The sequence below is a fragment of the Astyanax mexicanus genome, chromosome 20, assembly GCF_023375975.1.
Source record: "Astyanax mexicanus isolate ESR-SI-001 chromosome 20, AstMex3_surface, whole genome shotgun sequence".
In the NCBI taxonomy this organism is placed as follows: Eukaryota; Metazoa; Chordata; class Actinopteri; order Characiformes; family Acestrorhamphidae; genus Astyanax; species Astyanax mexicanus.
Genome location: NC_064427.1, coordinates 4,453,832 through 4,467,511, shown reverse-complemented (window position 1 = coordinate 4,467,511; position 13,680 = coordinate 4,453,832). Strand labels below are relative to the sequence as shown.

Genomic DNA, 13,680 nt, shown 5'->3' with positions numbered 1-13,680 from the left:
TATGTTTGGAAGATATGCAGTATCTAAGGGGTTTCCAACCTGGAGATCAAAAAAGGATTTAAACTCCTGTGCTGATCCGCTGAAATAGTTCCCATCAGATGAACAGCTTTCAGCTTCGAATCAGAGGAGAAAATCAAGCTCCACCTTTGCTGCAGCTCAGAGAAGATCCACAGGTGTCTCTGCCCATCCCTCTATAGTGAGAACACCAGTCACTCACTCAGCACTGTGTGTCTGAAAGGATGAGGAGCTCCTGAGCTTTTACTGAGGAAAGGAAACAGGCATGATCACATCAAACAGAAAGAAAGATGCTGGAGTTCAGAGTCCAGACCTCATCTTCATTAAATGTGATGGGAGGATTAGGAGGGTGAGAAGAAGAAATTGCTCCTGAATGTCTGACTGAACTGAGTAAAAAGTAAAAAAATAAAAAAATAAATAAAAAAGAATAAATAACAATGAACCAAAATTAAACAAGATATCATTGTAAAAGTGCTGGGCAATTAATCAACAATTTGAAACCGACATTTAAACCCTGTTATGAACTTAATCATAACCTTTTAATGTGTAGTTAATTGTGGTATTGATTTGAGGTCACATCACCCAGCATTGATTACAATCCAAAAACCTAATTTGCATTGTAGAGATTTTTTTTTACAGTTAAGTCCAACCAACAATTTAATGGATTGAGGGATTGTTAAATACATTGATGGATGGACTGTTGGATAAATGGATAGATGGATGGATGGATGGATGGATGGATGGATGGATGGACGGACAATGGTTTGGTGGTGAATGGATGGATTGTTGGATGAATGGATGAACTGTTGGTTGGATGGATGGATGAATGGATGGATTGGTGGTTGGGTGATTGATTCATTTTTGGATATATAAATGGATAGGTAGTTGGGTAAATAAATTGATTGTTGGATGGATAAATGGATGGATTGTTGGATGAATGGATTGTTAGGTGAGTGGATGGAGAGATGGATTGTTGAATTGTTGGATGAGAGGTTGGGTGGTCTTCACATCCACCGTCTTTACTTGTATGCCTCTATTCACAACTAAAAGCAAGAAGGTTGTTGTATGTAGAATGTATAGAATAAAGGGATATACGAAAATTAAGACATCATAATTAGGACTTAAAAAAAGATCAAAACTGACATTCAGAACCTCTGATATTTTTTGCCCATGTTGTTTTTTTTTTAACACAAAGCAGTGTCTCTTTATTAATCTTGCCTGAGCCAAAAAGATAATCAAGGTAAAACGATTCATGATCGTACTGCCCAGTACTAATTGCAGTATATAAAACATGATGATTTGCATTGTGAAGATTTGGGAGCAGTGGATTAAGCAGCATCATGAACACAGCAATTTTTTTTAATCAAAATTTAGTTTGAGATATCATGAATATTCACTTGTTAATCGAATTGAGCTGAGCATGTTGTCCTTCCCTGAATGTCATCCATCCATCATGTTGGTCTGTAAAGGAGAGTTATGTTCATTGTGTGGCTTTAGATTAAGTTAGGCCTAAGGGGGCCTTGAGCCAGTTCCAGAGTCTCTCAGTCTGCGGACCTTGGCACATTTTGTTCTCTCCAGAGCTGAAGAGCCAAATGTTAAACAGACCGTTAGGTGCTGAGAAGGCACTGAGAGGATTTTCCTGCCCGTCTTGAGAACACCTGGTCAGATTTGCTCCTCAGATAATGTTCCAGTGAGTGTTGAAAGGGCACACGGCAAAGAAAAATACATACATATATATCTGAACCTGGTTTGTTTGAGCACAGCAGGATTTGATCAGTAACAGATGATTGGGTGTATTATGTGCGTGTGTGTTCAGCTTTTAGTGTGTGAAAGTGAGTTTTGTTTGGTCTGTCAGAGGTTCGGGCATTTGGAGGACATTGTTGATGCGAAATACACTCCTGTAGTCCCCACAGACGAAAAACTGCCGTTCCTGCCCGTCTGGCTCTGTGATCTATAAATGTGTCGTTCTGTGCGAGTGAAATTCATTTTTATTGGCTGTTTTTAACCTGTGAATGAAACCTCAGTTGGGCAGAAAGCTGCCAGGCCGTGTGGTGGGTTTTATGGATTTTCTCCCATGGGGAAATGCCGCTCGGCTTCTGTGGCGTGAGGCACGTGTTCATTTTGTCACATGTAACACTGTGGCGCCGTCCCTAAGCACAGCTATTGACAGATCTGAACAGAGGCTTTTACTGACCGATTTAAATCACCGATCCAGCTCAGATAAACATGGGTTTTATCCAGCTGTTTCCAGTGCAGTTATCTTCTCCTTCCACTGAGCTCCACTGTTGACTGTTGACTGTGGTCCATGTGCATTGATGAAACACGACCACACACAGTCATTGCAGAATCTCAACTTGACCGACTTAAGGAGAAGTTACTCCACTTAAGACCTTGGCTTGGTTGCATAAAACTTTAAAAGGGGCACTAAGCTACATCATTTTTGCTGCTCCCATGATTTCCAAATGAAATGTAAAATTTACTGATGATCAGTGATGGTTTGGAGAGTCATGTCATCTGCTGGTGTTGATCCACTGTTTTATATCAAGTCCAGAATCAGTGCAGTGTTTTCCCACAAAATTTTACAGCACTACATGCGTTTATGGAGATTGCAGATTTCATTTTCCAGCAGGACTTGGCACATTGTCCACACTGCCAAAAGTACAAATTGGTCTTACATAATATTTAATTTTCCAAGACAAAAAAGTTTTTTAATTGACGGTAAGCCATAATCATCAACAATAAAATAAATAAATGCTGAAAATAGATCACTCTTCATGTAATACATCTATATGATATTTTCACAGAGTTTAAAATTTTTAATTGAATTAATGAAATAAAGTAACTTTTCAATGATACTCTAAAAAAAAACTCTGATATTCTGAGGGAATAGGCTGTTAGGAACTTGATGCAACATTTAAAGGATTACCTTAAAGTAAGGTTTATGTTTTATGATTTTTCATAAAACAGCTTTACGATATTATGTAAGGCATTTGTTTTATAACACACTTATCCTTAAGGAAGTAATTTAAGGGACAATTTAAGAGAACCAAGGCATAGAATTACTGGTCACCTTATATAGAATATCAGCAATAGGTTGGTCATGTAAATATAGTGAGGTGAGGAGGTGATCACTAGTGAAAGGTCTTTGCTTCAGGCAGAGAATAGAGAGAACTCAGCTCTACGATTTTCACCGTGAGTGATGAGAGCTCCAGCATGGGTTTGGGTTCTCTGAGAATAAGCGCAGTAAGAAGCTTCCCTCAGGAGAAGATAACATCTTTATTCTGACAGACTTTACGTAATTGGTTTGTGTGGTTTAAAGGAATTACTTACAAGGATTACAGCAGTAAAAAAGTGCATGTTATTTTGATTAGCCTTTAATTTTAAAAGGATAAGAGTTAGCAAGAAGATGGAACACGCTGCCACGGTCAAGGTCAACAACACGCATTTTCAATTCCACTGGATTAAATTGGTGGTGGAATTACGAGGATCCAGACTAGATCCAGAGATTTTCAAAACTGTGGTGGTTTTCAGGGTTGAAGTCAAATTTGGTATGTTTACCCCCCACCCCTTAGCAAATGGAAACCTCATGGACTCTTGAAATGATCACACATGAAAGGATTTATGTGGCTTAAGTAACAAATACACACTCTTCACATTGAACAAAAGGGACTGCGCGAGAGGCTTATGAAAGTGACATTTGGTCACAATAGAAGTGCAAACCTCTTTTGGAACTGTTTGTGCTGAATTTTTGAGATAATCGGAAGTGGACTCAGAATTATGCTTTGTGGAGTTGGTGTTTAATTCAACATTTCTTAGTCTACGGCATCACATATGTATGGCAAATGCTTCAAAGAGGACATTACCCCCACAGTGGACAGCTTAGTGGGTGGTAATGATCGTGAGCGGCTGCGTCTGGCTAGAATTGTCCATGCCAACAGAATGTCCAAGAATCTTACAGGGCACAAAATCACATTCAGTCTGCATTCAATGTACAAACACCCACACATGCACTCTGGAAAAGATTAAGAGAGCACTCCAGTTTCTAAATCAGTTTCTCTGATTTTGCTATTTATAGGTTTATGTTTGAGTAAAATATAGATTGTTGTTTTATTCTATAAACTACAGAAAACATTTCTCCCAAATTCCAAATAAAAATATTGTCATGTAAAGCATGTATTTGCAGAAAATGAGAAATGGCTGAAATAAAAAGAATAAAAAGATGCAGAGCTTAAAGACCTCAAATAATGCAAAGAAAACAAGTTCATATTCATAACGTTCACACTTTTCATGCATCTTGGCATCATGTTCTCCTCCACCAGTCTTACACACTGCTTTTGGATAACTTTATGCTGCTTTACTCCTGGTGCAAAAATTCAAGCAGTTCAGTTTGGTGGTTTGATGGCTTATGATCATCCATCTTCCTCTTGATTATATTCCAGAGGTTTTCTTTTTTTTTTTTTTCCCCCAGAGCTGTATATACCATATTACAAGTCAGTGCAATGTTCTATAGCTTTTGTGGAACATGGCAAAAGTCATGGGATACTATTAGTTTCTGTCAATTTTCTGTCTGTTTCATTGTTGACCCTTTTTGATATAAGATTTATAAGTTAAGGTGGTTTAATTTTTTTTAATAGTTTATTGTTAATTGTTTAATTTCTTTTTCTTTTTTTTCTCTTTTGATTGTCTAGGTCCACACCAAGTTTCACTGTCGCCAGGCTCACACTCCCTCCACCGATACCTGCTGCCTCACCTTCTCTTATGATGGAACGACCCTGGCATCACGAGGAGGTGAGAGATTCTCCCTCTCTCTTTTTTTTCTTCTTCTTTTTCTTCTTTAATCAGTTCTTCAATTCCAGACTCCAGACTTTGGTCTAGTTGCTGCTGTTTAATCTGTGATCATGCTGAACCTGGGGGTTGCAGCCTCTGACTGTACACAAAAGATGTGTTGTCCCAGAAGAATAGAAGGTCTTGTCAAAGTGACATGAGAGGAAGTTGAACGCCGCTGTCCAGCAGGGTCCATTCATTTACATAAAAGCATGCGTCTCGCTTCTTGGCTTACATAACAGGCCTTCTTTTCAGCCTGCTGTCCACCGTTGGCGTGAAGTCCGCTCGTTAGTCAGCGTTTGGAGATCCCCAGTGCAGGCGCTGCTCAGCCCTTGGTGTGACACATCTGAGGGAAGAGTGACCTCAGCGCAGTCAGGCCGGCCATTATAGTGCACACGGGCTCTGATTCACACTCAAGCACAATTGATCTTATTCAGTTCTTCATATCTCCTCCAATGACATGGGAAAGGCTTTGATTTGTGCTGTCCTGATGTCCTCGTTAGTCACTTAATTAGCGTCTCAGCCTTCATCTCAGCCTGTTCTGAGTCTGGGAAATTTTTGCTGTGTTTGCAGGGGATGACACTCTCAAGACCTGGGACCTTCGCAACTTCAGGAAGCCCCTCAATGTCGCCACAGGGCTGACCACCTACTTCCCAATGTAAGCCTGCATGCCTGCAGTCTTGCAGTCGAGTTTTACATATCATATCTTTATCATATATATAATTTTTTATCAATAAAATGGCTTTTAAAGTATCATAAAATTCGTTTTTGGTGCTGAAACAGTATTTTTAGATGCTATTTAACAAACCCAAAGTGAAACATATTATTGCACTGCTCACAGACCCCACATTTTATAGTAGCATATATTTAACACTATGGCAAAAACACTGTAATCATTCCAGAGTCCTAATATGGATAATGCTTCTGTCCTCTTGTCATTTCCTTCCAGTGGCATTAGCTGTTATCAAGCTAAAGAAGTTGTTAGCCTCTTAGCTTTTTGACTCTGAATAGTAAAAAAAATATGTTGGTTCTTTTTAGTTGGTATAATCTTTATTAGTTCAGTTTTCTGACTGTTTGAGGCTAAATTAGAACATAGAAATGTGCATGTGTGTATTTTTTTTTTTAATTTTTTAGTTTTAAATTTTTTTAATCTCTAACAGAATTTTTGGAAAAATTAAAAATGATTCTCTTAATTTTCAGATATTACATTTTTGCATCTTGTAGCATAAGTGGATTGAATTACCCTATCAGACTAGAGAAAAAAAAAACAGAAAATCCAAAAAAAAAAATATATATATATATCCTTTTTTTTTTTTTTTTTAACTTTTGTAAATTTTAGATTGTGAGATGCTGAAATGAAAAACTAGAAAATAAAAAACACAAAAAAAAACTAATGAAACTACTTTACTAATGATTTTTTTATTAGAGTCTGGAGGTGATTTGGAGCTGCTCTCCAGTATCAACAACACCAAATTCTCTCTTAAGTTATCCTTTACTGTATTTCCAGCTTAGATTTGGGTTTGCTCTAATGGTGATTATATAAACTCAAGTCAAGACTGTCAGGATTGTGATGTAACAGTTTTGGGGTTTTGAAACTGGTCAGTTTTTAGCCCTGTTTTAAATAAGCCAGATTTGCTTTTGATAACAGTAATAACATTTGAGTTTGAGGTTCATGGATTACCAATGCCATGTACCAAACTCATTATTTTCAGTTGTCTTATACCAAGATAAATACACTTTTCTATTTTAGGGCACCAAAAACAGCATGTATTCAGTGCAGTTTTCTAGTATCTGGCATTAAAGCTTTATTTTGAACTGTGTTGTGTATCTGAACACAGGACAGACTGCTGCTTCAGTCCCGATGATAAACTCCTAGTGACAGGCACTTCAGTAAAGCGAGACGAGGGCAATGGCAAACTGGTCTTCTTCGACAGAGAGTCCTTCAAGAAAGTGTACGAGATTGAGGTGGCCAGTGCGGTAAGTATGCCAACCATGTACACAAAGCTCTGACCAGTCTTTTCCATAAACAAAATAAAAGGTTGAGATGATATTTCTGCCCAGAGCTGCAGCTACAGCTACAGCTAGCCTTGTTGTGCTGAGTAAGGAAGGTCACGGCTAACAGATTTAGACATACAGAAGGTTTAGAATCATTTTCTTAATTGTCTGTTTAACTAGAGCTGATTCAGCTCTGAGGATTTGATTAGACTTACCCATTACCAATTACCCATTGCCCTTCACAGTTGCCAGCTGTAATTATGTAGAGGCCCTTTGTAAAGTAGTGTCTGTACACTGTAAGACCGGATAAGTTGAATTTACTTTAAAAATTTGAGGAAACAGATTGCCTTAAAAAGTTAAGTAATGGGTTATGAAAACTTAAGTTAGCATAACTTAGAACATCAAGTTATAACAACTAAAAAGGAAGTTGATTTAATTTTTTTTTGTTATATGGTAAGACCAAATAAGTTGAGTTTACTTAACTTTTTTTTTAAGGCAGCTGGTTTACTCAAATTTTTAAGTAATGAGGAATGAAAATTTGATTTAGCATAAATTAAAACATCAATTTCAACATTACAACTAAAGGGAAACTTGATTTATTTTTAAGGTAGCCCAGGGGGAATCACTACACACTGATGGTGAGTGTCTGTCAGAAACTATTGGACACACCCAGTATGCAAATAGATTGTGACAGAAGCCAATGGAAAAGAAGCTGTTAATGACAACAGACTAAACTCAGTTATTATAAGTTGGTTTAACTCAAAGATCTCTGTTTGAATGGTACAGTATATGTGCCCACAAATGTTCAACTAACTCAAAATAGTTGAGTAATGTTTAGAAATGTACAATTTTATGTAAAACAGACTTCAATCATTTAAGTTTAAACTACTTCTGGGATTTGTAAAAACACGGATCAAATTAAAAAACAGCTATATTCAGCTCTCAGGTCCTTTATAAGAGCTGTTTACAAGATTAAATAAACTGAAGCACAGGAACAGTGTGCACTCTCTGCCAATAATCTAAATTAACTGGCAGCCTTAATGTGGCTCATTTAATAAAACCAAATCCATTAAATGTCTATTTTGCTAGATTAAACAATTAACAAGTTCCAGAACTCCCCCTTCTTTTTAACATTACTGTTGTATAGGGGTGGGTGATATGACCCTAAAATAGTATCATGATATTTCATGGTATTTTTGCAATAATAATACTATGACAAAACATTACAAAACATTAAATTAAAAAGATATTACTTCACGAGTACACAAATTGCATGTATTACTGCATACAATATGATATGATATGGCACACCTCTAACTGAGATATAAAAAACAGATATTAAATAATTTCATCAGATTTGTAACAGAAGTCAATGATCCAGAATGTCCTGATGCTAATAATGAACTCCAAATATCTCCATATATCCAGGATTAAAGTAAAATAAATGATACTGGACAGATATAATCTGTCTCTAGTAGATATATAATGAGAAATGAGACAGTGTGATTTTATTTATTTATTTATTTATTTTTTGCTAAAAACAGCAAAAAATGGTGCCCTGATGTGATAATTAGGGTGAGTAGGTAGTGGGTGATATGGCACTCTATTTCAGGGTATAATATAGTTCACAATATTTAAAAAAATGTTGGTGATGTTATTGCGTTTGATACGATATGGCACACTACTGTTGTATTTATTAATTTTTTTTTGCAGACTCCACATGTGTTCATTCATAGTTTTGATGCCTTCTACAATGTAAATAGTCATAAAAATAAAGAAAACGCATTAAAAAGGAGAAGGTGTCCACATTTTTGGCCTGTACTGTAAACACCTTTTTTCTTTTCTCTGGATTTCCCTGATGGAATGTTCTTGCTCTCGAGCAGATTTGTCAAGCGAGTGGTCTTTGGATTTACAGGATCCCTGTCACTCCATCTGTAGTCATAACAGTGTGGCCTGATGAGGCCTTAATAGCTCCTGCCTCCGTCTGGCTCGGCGTGACTTGATGGAGGCAAGGACCCTCACTGCTCTTCTTCTTTTTCACTCGGCTCCCCGTCTCAGCGGCTCTAACCACAACAGAGCTGATCCAGCGCTGAAGTGCTCGCTCTCGTTCGTCCGTCCCTTTATGTTCTGTATCTACAGAATCAGGTTTACAGTTGTGCAAATGCTTCTGGAGCTCGGAGGCCCTCTTCAACTTATTTATAGGTGGCTTGCCCCGGAGCGACCCTGACAGACCCGCTATTTACCATGTTTATCCAACGTGGCTCTCGGCAGGGCGGCAGAAGGATTTAAGTGCCGTCTTTTTATGAAGTGGTACGGCAGGCCGTCCTGTGAAAGAGAAGGGCCCACCAATCATGTGGGTGTAAACATTCGACATAACCCTGGATCGGGGTCACGCTCTGGGCAAAGAACAGAGTGAAAGAGGGCACATTTCCAGGATTTCTTGAGTAAACGCTTTGTGGGTCGCTCCGTTCTTAACCCTCTTTTTCACAGCTTTTGGGGATCAGGTGAGAGATCCACTTTTTTTTTTTTTTTTTAAACCTTAAAACTGCCAAAAAAATTCCTAGAATGCTTTTAACAAGCCTCAAACACTTGTTTCTTCCTCAAACGAAATTCCAGAATAAGCAAAACAGAGCTGGAAAGCAGGCCAATTTCAAAACTCCAAAACTGTGATGTAACAGTCTTGAATCATTTTATTGACTCCACACAACAATTGCATGAACCCAGCTCACTAGAGAACATCCCATTCAAAGCTGGCAAACCAGTCAAATGTAACCAAGACTTCTGGAAAATAGTGTTGTTGATACTGGATAGCAGCTCTTCACCTCCAGATTGTAGTTTTTTGCCAGGCAAAACAGGCAAAATTATGAAACATGATGGCAAAAATATGGTGGTGTTGATGCTGGAGAGTAGCAGCTTCTCCAGCCTATTCCTGGTAATACGGGTTGCTATTGGAAATGGACCTTGTAAACATGTTTTTTCATATGCTAGTGTCCTTAGAGGGGGAGCTCAAGCAGTGACACAGAAGCTTGGGTTGCAAATGAAAGCTGCACTAGGCTACAAGCTTTAATATCTCTAAAACTGTGATGTAACTTGTGACTTGACTCATTATATTGATTCCCCCCAAAAATGGAATAAATTCAGTGCCTACTAGGGAACATCCTGTTTAAAGCTGATGAACCAGTAAAAAGTGACGGAGATTTCAGGATATCACTGTTGTTGATACTGGATAGCAGCTCTTCACCTCCAGACTCTAGCTTTCTAGTCAAAACGAACAAAATTCTGAAACACAACGATGAAAATATGATTGTGTTGATGCTGGAGAGTAGCTTGTCTCCTCCAGCCTATTCTTGGTAATACGGTTTGGTATTGGAAATGGACCTTGTGAACGTGGCTTTTCATTTGCAAAAGTCCTTATAAGGGGAGTTTCAGCAATGACAAAAGATGGGGTGGCAAACGAGAGCTACACTAGGCTACAAACTAAGCTAACACTCACAACTTTACCATTCGTTGTTTGTAAAACTGTGATGTAACAGTCTTGACTCTCCTCAAAAATGTCATAAACCCATCGCCCACTAAACATCCTGTTCAAAGCTGACAAATCAGCAACATGTTACAGAGACTTCAGAATAAAGAATTATTGTTGATACTGGACAGCAGCTCATCACCTCCAGACTTAAGTGTTCTAGTCAAAGTTGGCAAAATGATGAAACACATCGGCCACCTGGGGGAATATGTGTAATATATGGGGAATAATGGTGGTGTAGATGCTGTAGTATCTGGTCCCCTTCCGACTATTTATGGTTATATAGTTTGAATACAGGGATCGGGGAGCTCAAGCTGTAACACAAATCCTACAAGCTAATGCTTACCATAGCTTATACCATTTATTGTCTCCAAAATTGTGATGTAACAGTCTTGTCTCATTATATTTACACCTTCCAAAACTTACATAAACCCAGCCCACTAAAGAACCTCCTATTTAAAGCATGGCAAATCATGGGAATATGATGTTGTTGATGCTGGAGAGCAGCTCATCACCCTTAGCCTCGCACGTTATGGAAATACGACTTGCCAGGTTAAAAAAACTAAACAGACTACAATCTCTTAGCTCGCTAAGAGATCTCGTTCATATCATTCTGAGGCAACATTATCTGGCAAGACTCTGAAATGGCTGAAACATTGTTAAAACAGTTCTATAATATGTGGGTTCTTTGATCCATTGCCAGTGCTGTGAAACAGCCAATAAATCAGCAATACTTTTACATTTTTCTTTCACATGCCTCCTTGCTTTAAATAGAAAATCAGTAAATCATCATCATAAAAAAATCCCACCTGAGCATATATATATATATATATTTTTTTTTTTTACACCAAACATAGTGACTAATACACATACTGACTATTCATGCATTAAACAACAACTTAAATTCTCAGTAAATGCAGTAAATGCATTCTGTGGCAGCTTTAATCTGTACGTGTAATAAACCTTCTCAGAGATACCAGCGAGCGAAGGGATGGAATTATAACATAAAGCCGGGGTCGTCTCAGTCTCCAGCAGGATGGAAAGGCTTTAGCAGTTGCTAAAAATATATACAATCCAATGTAATCAAACCGCATAAAGCCACGCTGAGCTAAAAGCTTGTCCGTTGCAGGCTTATCCTGCTCGGTTAAGACAGGATGCAGGTGTTTTGCTTTGATGTTTCCGTGGTTTGACTCCTTCATATCTTTTCTCGTGCTTGACACAGCCCAGGAGGACATTTCTACCGTCCGCCGACGCGGTATTATTTTGAAATCTTCGTCCAAACATCTCTGACAGCTTCAGACTCTTATCTGGACCTTTGGTTGGTTCTTTTGTTGGTTAGCGGGGTAAAGGAATTCCTCAGGGTTTTCTTTTCTCTTTTTTTTTCCCCTCTGTCAGGGGCCTCTGTGGAGGGCTGGCATCCAGACCACACATTCACCATTCTCACACCATGTGTCACACATGCGTCCTTGTTTCCTTGTTTGCATGAGTGTAAGAACACACAGCTCATGGTAAACCGACTTGCAATGCAAACCTGCCTCTCTCTCTCTCGCTCTCTCGTTTGCTCTCTCCCTCGTTTACTCGCTCTCTCACTTTCCCTGCTTTTAAAGGCAGCCGGTATGACATATGACATAGCCTTAATCTGTGGTGCAGAGGTCGAGACACAGTGATTTTACAGACTGCTCTCTGGTTAGTCTGGCTGCACCGCACTGTGGTTGTAATTAGGCGTGGATATCGTTGCTGATTTGCCAGTTTGATTCAATTACGTTTGACAAGGTCCGGATTTGATTCAAAATCAATTCATTTAGGGTGGGAGGTAGGGGTGAGTAAGGCTAGCAAACCCGGCTAAAGGGGGATTAGCTAAACCGTTGATTTGGCTAACCCGCTAAGCTAACGGTGGATTCAGCCGGTCAGGTCTTACTTTAAATCAAGTACAGGTAAAAACCACACTGGAAAACAACTTAAAACAGTGTTAAATGTATTCGTTTGATAAACACAGACAGCATTAAGTGGGAATACAGAAGAAAATGTCTTACATTTTTACAGAAACTCCCCGCAGTGCGACTCCTGTGCTCCAGCTCACCTCAGCCAGAGGATGGTGGTCACGAGATAAACAGTGAAAATGGGCTATTTCTAAAGATCGATTCGCATTTATATGAATCGATATTGGATCATTCAAATGAAGATGCACACCCCTAGTTGTAATCAGTTGTAATCAGACCTATTCACAGTATTGAGGCTCATCTTCACCCCCCCCCCCCATGTGTCTTCGTGAACTCCCTCTCGCTCTATGACGTTCACTGGTCCTGGCACAAACCTCCCGCCAGCTAGAGCACTCTCACTGTTTAGGAAAGACTTGCGATCAAAGGGGACGCCCGAATGTAGTCTATGTTCTTCCCGCAAATGCTGTAATGCGGTCTGGAAAGAATTGGGTTCTCACACGGCATTCAGGACAGTCCTGCTGGGGAGTCCGATTGTCATTGCTCCAGACATTCTCTCATTCAGTCATTTCAGGTTCATATTGTTCTTAAGAGTCTACACTAAGAGATCTACCCTAATTGACCAAAAAAAACAAATAAAACTCACCATGAAGGAATTGTTGTAATGGAGAAACTGTCTGATTGGCCATTGATCTATACAGGTTCTGTATGGTATCCTGCAGCACGTTTATACACAGATATTGCAGCTGTAGATCCTCCACACTTGTAGGTTGTAGATTACAGGCCAAGGTAGTGTTGCAATGTGTCGAATGGACGATGGATGTTGTGTTACTATGGGCGGTGCTTTGCTGTCTGGGAGGCATTAAGACGCTTTGTTGTTCACACTAAAATAGTAATGTGCACAAATATGCGTCTCACAAATTGGGTCTCTAAACACCACTGAATGTGGATTAAGTGATCAGGTGAATGATGAATCCTCGAGACGCACTGGATCCCGTTCACACCTGCACTTTGTGCTGGCAACTTCTGACCTGGATCCCCCTGGACCAGACATGTTAAAAGTACTAGATATCCAGACTTGAGTAAAAGTTCAAGTAGTCTTATCAAAAAAGTGACTTGAGTAGAAGTTGAATTGTTCTTTAAGCATCATACTTAAAGTGGAAGTATTAAAGTATTCTTAAGTAGTACTTAAGTATTGCAAGAAAAAATTCTACTCAAGTACTAAAAGTAGAAGTACAAGTATTGTGTTGTTTAGATATTACAAAAATAAGTCAAAAGTTCTGTGACTGGCTGATTGACTGACTGGCCACAGACACACGCTGCTTAATATTTAATACCGAAGTGTGTCTCTGTGTTAAAGTTTTTCATTTTTTTAAGAAGCATTGG

At 38.8% G+C, this 13,680-nt stretch overlaps 1 protein-coding gene across 1 annotated transcript in view; it reads left to right on the top strand.

Annotated features, from left to right (window-relative positions):
* The window catches only part of LOC103032235 (WD repeat-containing protein 70), a 72,312-nt gene that overhangs the window by 38,829 nt on the left and 19,803 nt on the right, over positions 1 to 13,680 (top strand). Inside the window, exons 11-13 of the mRNA XM_007244798.4 lie at positions 4,704 to 4,803; positions 5,413 to 5,497; positions 6,678 to 6,816. Of these exons, the coding sequence (XP_007244860.3) occupies positions 4,704 to 4,803; positions 5,413 to 5,497; positions 6,678 to 6,816 (324 nt within the window). The remainder of the gene's footprint in view (positions 1 to 4,703; positions 4,804 to 5,412; positions 5,498 to 6,677; positions 6,817 to 13,680) is intronic.